The 7,637-nt window shown below is 58.2% G+C and overlaps 1 protein-coding gene and 1 long non-coding RNA gene across 5 annotated transcripts in view; one reads left to right on the forward strand and one right to left on the reverse strand.

Annotated features, from left to right (window-relative positions):
• LOC122434355 (granulocyte-macrophage colony-stimulating factor receptor subunit alpha-like) overlaps positions 1-6,005 on the forward strand; it is a 29,448-nt gene extending 23,443 nt beyond the window's left edge. Inside the window, exons 12-13 of the mRNA XM_043457619.1 lie at positions 2,962-4,459; positions 5,565-6,005. Of these exons, the coding sequence (XP_043313554.1) occupies positions 2,962-3,135 (174 nt within the window). The 3' untranslated portion in view covers positions 3,136-4,459; positions 5,565-6,005. The remainder of the gene's footprint in view (positions 1-2,961; positions 4,460-5,564) is intronic.
• On the reverse strand, positions 453-1,815 carry LOC122434366. 4 transcript variants are annotated; one of them, XR_006267354.1, is made up of 3 exons: positions 1,434-1,815; positions 824-884; positions 453-537 (listed from the first exon to the last, which is right to left on the reverse strand). It is a non-coding gene; the product is annotated as an uncharacterized LOC122434366 (long non-coding RNA). The 4 variants fall into 4 exon arrangements; XR_006267355.1 differs by having other exon boundaries at positions 1,401-1,815; XR_006267353.1 differs by having other exon boundaries at positions 455-537; positions 685-884.
• Positions 6,006-7,637: the final 1,632 nt, after the last annotated feature.

The following is a 7,637-nucleotide window of genomic DNA, read 5'->3' on the forward strand; positions in this document are numbered from 1 at the left end:
AGGGAGGGGAGGGGAGGCGCTGAGGGCGAGGAGGGCGTGGGGGGGAGTGTAGAGGGGAGAGACCTAGGGGAGGGGAGGGACCGAGGGGAGGGGAGGGGCGTGGAGGGGAGGGGAGGGGCGTGGAGGGGAGGGGAGGGGCCGAGGGCGTGGGGGGAGTGTAGAGGGGAGGGGTCTAGGGGAGGGGAGGGGCCTATGACAGGGAGGGCGTGGAGGGGAGGGGCCTAGGGCAGGGGAGGGGCGTGGAGGGGAGGGTTGGGGCGAGGACAGGAGGGGTGTGTCGGGCAGGGCCGAGGGCTCATGCAGCGGAGGGGACACGGGTGTCCAGCTGCCTGCACCCACAGCGGTTTCTGCAGCGAAGTAGAGAAACCGCCACAAGCCGACTTATCTCCATGCGGGGAAACGGCAGGGCTTGGTTTTTGTCCCGGTCTGGGGTCGCCACGGAAACCGCGGTGCGCTCACCTTGGGCTCTTCCAGGAGTGGCATCTGCGAAGACCGCATTTCCGATCCAGGCTCCCCGTGTGCGCTCCTGGGTGGAAGCTGAATTTCGGCAGGAGGGCGCCAGTGTGACCCAGGAGCTCCCCCCGACCCCCCACCCACTCCCCCACCCCGCGGTGGCTGGAGGCAGGGACCCTCCCGGGAGCAGCTCTGCGCCCCTGACTTCATCTCCCCATCCGCCACACGTACCTCTGTCCCCGTAAGAAAGCAGAGATGCCCCTAAAGCACGGCCCGTGTTCTGAGCCCAAAGCCATTTCCCTAGGAAGCCTCCTCCCCGAAAAGTTCCAGCTTCCAGTACCCCTGGGTTTCCTCGGTGGGGCCCACTGACCCCAAAACAAGCGTTTTGCGTTTCTTGATCTGTGCGTTACCGTGGTTCACTGTGGCTAGCGCTGTTGAGACAATGAGATGAAGCCACATATGGTCAGCCACCCGAGCCTCCCTGCGGTCCCATGCTGACGTCACCCCTCTGCCCTGCACATGCGTGCATGCATGTTAAGTTGCTTCAGTGGTGTCTGACTCTGTGTGACCCCATGGTCTATAGCCCCACCAGGCTCCTCTGTCCGTGGGATTCTCCAGACAAGAACACTGGAGTGGGTTGCCATGCCCTCCTCCAGGGGATCTTCCCCACCCAGGGATTGAACCCAGGTCTCCCACATTGAAAGGCGGGTTCTTTACCACTAGCGCCACCTGGGAAGCCTCCTGCCCTGCACAGGCGAACCCCAGGTCCTTCAAATGTGCGGTCCTGTATGTGGGACTCTGGCTGGACATCAAGGGTCCTTATTTCCTGGAGGGTGGAGTTGTGAACTTAACCACCCCCAGCCCTGACTCTCAGCCTCAGGCCCGCCAGGATCACCCACTACCTAAACTGGGGAGTGAGGCTCCCCAAGTTTCAGTCAGCCACCCACCTGGCTCCCCAGGCCACTGATCCCTCTGGTCACCTCTGTACTTGGGGTCCAGGCAGGCACACCAGCTAGGTGGGGGCGTGGCATCCACGAGAGGCAACGCCAAGACAGGGGAGGGTCTGTTCAAAATCGGGAACTGTCTCTCTGTGGTTCCCTGGGAGATGGCGAAGACCCATCCCTCCACCTGGGTTGCAAGCATCTCAGAGATGATTGTACCTCTGATGTGTTCCTCCTTTATTAAAAAAAAAAAAAAGACAGCGTTATTGAGATTTCACTCACATGCTGTAGAATCCACCCATTAAAGTAACAGTTTGGGGCATTTAGCAAGTTCCCAACATTGTGCAGCCATCAGCTCTGTCTGGATCCAGAACATTCTCATTGCCCCCGAGGACACCCTGTCTACGTCACCTGTCACGTCTCCCCGGCCTCCTCCAGTCCCTGGCAACCACAAACCCATGTGCTGTCTCCGTGGATTTGCCTGTTCTGGACGTCAGGACATTTCCTATAAGTGGAGTCACACACTGTGTATCCTTCTGTGCCTGCGTGTCTCACTGAGCATCGTGTATTTGAGGTCCATCCATGTTGTAGCCTGTGTCAGACCGTCTCTCCTTTTCATGGATGTGTAATATTCCACTGTGTGGATGGACCCCCATGCTGTTTATTAACCCATCCATCCATCCATCCATCATCCATCCTTCATCCATGATTACATCTATCCATTCACCTATCCATCCATCATCCATCCATCCATTCATCATCCATCCATCCATTCATCATCCATCCATCATCCATCCGTCCATTCACTCATCTGTCCATTCATCATCCATCCATCATCTATCCATCACCTATCCATCATCCATCCATCGTTCATCCATCCACTCACTCATCCGTCCATCATCTATCCATCCACTCACTCATCCGTCCATCATGCATCCATCCATCCATCATCCATCCATCACCCATCCATCCACTCACTCATCCGTCCATCATCCATCCATCCATCCATCCATCATCCATCTGTCCATTCACTCATCTGTCCATTCATCATCCATCCATCACCCATCCATCATCCATCCATCATTCATTCATTCATCATCCATCCATCATCCATCCATCATCCATGATTCCATCCATCCATTCACCCATCCATCCATCATCCATCCATCCATCATCCACCCATTCATTCATCATCCATCCATTATCCATCCATCATCCATCCATCCATCACCCATCCATCCACCATCCTTCATCCATCCACCCATCCATCATCCATCTATCCATCATCCATCTATCCATCATCCATCCATCCATCCATCTATCCATCTATCCATCTATCCATCCACCCATCCATCCATCATCCATCATCCATCCACCCATCCACCCATCCATCCATCATCCATCTATCCATCATCCATCCATCCATCCATCATCCACCCAGCCATCCCCTCACCCGTGCATGGACATGTGGACCTTTCCCCCCTCTGGCCGTCGTGAGCCCCACTGACCGGGAAGACCAGGGACTGCACAGCGTGGCCTCAACTGTGTGCTGTGTCCTCTCTTCCAGGAGACGGCCTCGTGCGGAGGCCACCCGCCGTCAGCCTCCCAGGACCCCGAGGACATTTTCACCGTGGAGGAAACCCAGTCGTTGGCGAGCGGACCAGTGAAGATGGTAGGCCCAGCCCCAGACACCAACCCTTACAAAAACATCCCTTCTGGGCGTCCTCTGCCCAACCACTGAGACACCCAACCTGATTCGACTCGCCCGCCGCTCGCCGTCCGATCCCACTGCCTCAGCCTCTGCTACGTCATCCCCCCTGCTTCCCCACCCGCTGGCCACCGCTGCACACGCCTTTCCCAGCTGCGGGAGGGTCCCGCCGCCAGCAGCCGTCGCCCAGATGTGCCCCGTCTGTGGGTGAGGGTCCTGGCAGAGTCCGGCTCACGCTCTGGTCCAGGTTCTCCCTGTGAAGATGGGCACCGAGCTTGCCCGAAACAGCACAGACATGGGGACGAAGAAATAACGGGGTGTTCGGTCTCCATGGGTTCGGGAAGATGCCCTGGAGGAGGGCACGGCAACCCACTGCCGGATTCTTGCCTGGAGAGTCCCGTGGACAGAGGAGCCTGGCGGGCTGCAGTGTGTGGAGTCGCAAAGAGTCGGACACGGCTAAAGCAAGTAAGCAACAAAAAAAAGGAACAGCATGTTCATGCTGGAGCCGGCCCGCGTGGATAAGTACAGGACAGCGTCAGCGTGGTCTCCCTTTTGGGGACGGGTTTCCCATTAGACACTTCTGAACCGAACTGAAGTGTGCCAGCTAACCAGATAACCTGGAAAGCGACGGAGGCTTTAAGAGAAAGTGAGCAAGGTTCTCCCGATGAATCAACTGGCCTCTGTCCGTTTTTCGAGCGACGGGAGCAGACACAGGATGAGGACGGAGGACGTCAGGCTGTGCACGATCCTCTTCCGTGGCGTCTCTGGACAACCACACGGGGAAGCATCTCGCTGGGTTCCAACCTCGTCCAGGAGGAACCCGACTCCAGGGCACAGCTTTCTCACACTCGAGCTGCCAGCCGGCGATGCTAGAAGCAGAGACACTCAGCTCCGACAGCGGGACACCCCCCACCCCGACTCCCGCTCCGATTTCCCGGAAACACCGTGAGCCGGTCCCAAGCCAAGGCTACGGAGAAACAGGTGTTTCGCAAGAGACGGCGGCCGCTGCTAAGATTTCATCGCGAAGCTTCCGCGTTTGGGGTTGGTGCACCTCGCTCAGGAAGAGTGTCTTGTGAAACGCTTGCGGTGTTTCGAGAAGATGGAGAAAGATGAGGTCTTGGAATCAGAGAAGGCGCCCGCTATCTCTGTGGCCACGGAGCCTGCAGCCCCGAGATAAGCCGTGCGGTCACCCCAGCGGGTCTCCGGGGCGAGGTACCGCCTGAGATCACCGGCCGGGGGTGACTGCAGACCCCCCAGCTCCGGCCGGGAGTGGCCTGGACTCGCAAAGATCGGCTTCCCTTCCGGCCTCAGGTCCCACTGAAAATGGGCTTGGACCCCGGGACACGCTGATCGACAGGTATGAGTTTATGAATAAGCTCAACATCAGAACCCAGGCACTGTCCTGGCGGCCGGTGGTGAAGACTTTTCCTTCCAGTGCAGGGGGGCGTGGGTTTGATTTCTGGTCGGGGCCTAAGATCCCAGGTGCTTCCACACCAATAAAGCAGAACATGAAACAGAGCAATATTGTAACAAACTGAATACAGGCTTTTAAAAATTGCTGTTATTGTTGACTCTCTCCATTGTGTCTGACTCTGAGACCCCATCAACTGCAGCACGCCAGGCCTCCCTGTCCGTCACCAACTCCCGGAGTTTACTCAAATCCATGTCCATGGAGTCGGTGATGCCATCCAACCATCTCATCCTCTACCGTCCCCTTCTCCTCCCGCCTTCCATTTTTCCCAGCGTCAGGGTCTTTTCCAAAGAGTCAGCTCTTTGCATCAGGTGGCCAAAGGATTGGAGCTTCAGCTTCAGCATCAGTCCTTCCAATGCAGAAGCCAAAGAATTTACTGTCGTGGGATTCATTGCCTTTTTTTTTTTTTCCTGTAAAACAGATCCATATCCCTAAGAATACCATCATTGTTGGTGGCCGAGTACCTTTTTTAGAAAAGTTATCTTTCATCTTGGGGAGTGGTGAACAAGTGAGGATTTTGAGAAGCTCGGGGAGCCAACATTGGTTTGCTTTCATTTTTCTCTTTCATTTTTTTTTTCTTCTTCCAAGACATTTTCTATTTGTAAATGAAAATAATTTCAAAATAGGGCGGAGGGAAATTTTGCCGCAAAGATCTCGCTCTGCAGACAGGGAGCTGGGGAATCATAAGTGCCTCGTGCCCAGAAGCAGGGCTTGGAGCCCCCGGGGAGGCTGGCGGTGGGAGAGGTGTGCAGGTTCCCGGAGGTCACAGAGGGCAAACCTGGAGGATCGAAGAGCAAGGAGTGACCCCCCGCCACCCACCACCCCCAACACACACACACACACACACACACTCACGAGGAAGATGGCTTGGCCACTGCTGCTGGAAGTGTTATTTGCCAGATAAATTAATCAGGGAAGCCCCTCGTCTCGGGGAAATCCCACGGGTGACGGTTGGGGAGATACAAAATGAGAGTATCTCCTGCCGTCTCAGTAAGAAACGTCTCGGCCAGCAGCGAGTTCTGGGCTCCAGACGTGAAGGCCGGGTTCCAGAAACTTAGATCCGCCGCTCTCCGTGGTGATGGCCCCGGGGGCCGTGGGCCGGGGAATGCAAGAATCAGACATCTGTCACTCCTGAAGCTGAACAAGGGAACAGCGTTGGCCCCAGACAGCTGAGATGCACGTGAATGGAATGACCTTGGTGAGCCCAGAGGCTTGCACCTTCCCGTAGGTAGACCCATCGGTTTGTTAACTCGATATCTGATCTTTCATGTCTAAACTGCCTGCTCCGCAAAATTGTGTATGGCTTGACTCCCCCTCCTGCCTCCTTGGAGCAGTTTTCTCAGAGTTCCTAAGATGCTGTCTCCCAAGGCTCGGAGTCCTAAACATGCCGGAATAGAAAGTACTGTACTTCCAGGTCGTGACTGTTTTTTTTTTTTTTTTGGTAGTTGACAGAGAGCAGGCTGGCCTGACTCCCAAGGGCAAGGCCAGCGGTGTGTGTTCTGGGCTGCGTTCTGGGCACATGGTCCACACCAGAGGGTGAGTGGGGGGGCGGGGGGGGGTTTAGGGGCTGTGTTTCTGGGAACACAGAGGGACACCCCTCCCCACCTCCCACCCTGGGAACTGACCCAACCGTCCAGCATCTGCATGGACGCTCAGAACCTCCCGTCTGCATGGGAACCCAGAGAGACAGAAAGCTGTCGTCCAGCCCCCGATGGCCATGTGGCCTTGGGCTGATGTCCGTCACCCATGGGGACACGGGCTTCCCAGGATCCTCCCATTAGAGGCAACACTCAGAGCGAAACCGCCGGCCCTGATGGGGCACCCTGGTGACCGTGTGCGTGTTATTTTTATATGACAAGAGATCCTGAGAAGGGAAACGGAACTGATGGGCCACCACCCGCTGGAAGAGTTCAGGAAAGATCAAGAGGAGGCGCCCCGTGTCTTCCCGCCTTTCGGTATCCTCCTCGCGGGCACCCTTCTGGGCTGCGCAACGCATGCATGCGCCACCGGGAAGGACCCCGATTCAGAGCGATTGGCCGGAGGGAACCTGGAAACGCGCGCTCTCGGCGGCTGCCCTCCCGGACGCCGACGGACGTGGGCCTGAGCAGGTGATGGACCGGCAGGCCCGGCCTGCTGCGCGGTCCACGGGGCCGCAGAGAGTCGGACACGCCCGAGCGACCGAACCACAAAGCTCATCGGCATCAAAGCCGGGACCGCGGAGCCACGGCGCAGAGCGGTCACCCTGGGTTCCCTTACCCCGGTGCTCCCCGCCCGGGGGTGGGGGGGACCCCTTTTCCAATGAAACCTCTTGCTTTTTCAGCACTTGTCTCCCCTCTGACGGTTCGTTCCCGAGCGTCGGACGAGAGCCGAGGAGGCTCTCCTGCACCGTGGCCCCTCCGCCCTGCTGGCCGCGCCCTCGGGAGGTGGGGGCTGAGGGGAAGGCGCCCGACCTCGAGAAGCCGCGGTTCTGGTCTGTCTCCCGGCCCAGCTGCTCGGGGCCCTGGGCTCGCCCAGTCCCGCTCGCGGTTCCCCGTTTCTGTTCCTCGCGGACCCCGCCCCGCGAGGGCCGGTTCCGGCCGAACGGTGGGTAAGCGCAGCCATGTCTGGCACTCCTGGTTCTGTGCCGGCTTTTCTGAAGCTGGTCACTGGTGGTCGCAGGGCACGAGAAGCAGAGAGGAAACAGGTGATGGAGGGGCTAGTGTGTGTAGGGGGGGAAGGCAGGTGGGGATGGAGCCAGGGTCCCCGGAGCCAGGGACCGAGGGGTCTGCGATGCTGGGGAGGCCCAGGGCCCAGCACGCACGTGCCCACAAGCCTCTGTGCCTCAGGGCCAGATGCTGAGCCTGCTCCCAGTTTGTGGGGGCGCTGGCGGGGCTGTGAGCAGACCTCGGGGTGCAGAGTTCCTGAAGCAGGCTTGGCACTGGCAGCTCTCCTCGCAGCACGTCCAGGCTTCCCTGGAGGCTCAGACGGTAAAGAATCTGCCTGCCACGCGGGAGACCTGGGTTCGACCCCTGGGTGGGGGAGATCCCCTGCAGGAGGACACCGCAACCCACTCCAGTCTTCTTGC

This window comes from Cervus canadensis, chromosome X (assembly GCF_019320065.1).
Source record: "Cervus canadensis isolate Bull #8, Minnesota chromosome X, ASM1932006v1, whole genome shotgun sequence".
NCBI lineage: Eukaryota > Metazoa > Chordata > Mammalia > Artiodactyla > Cervidae > Cervus > Cervus canadensis.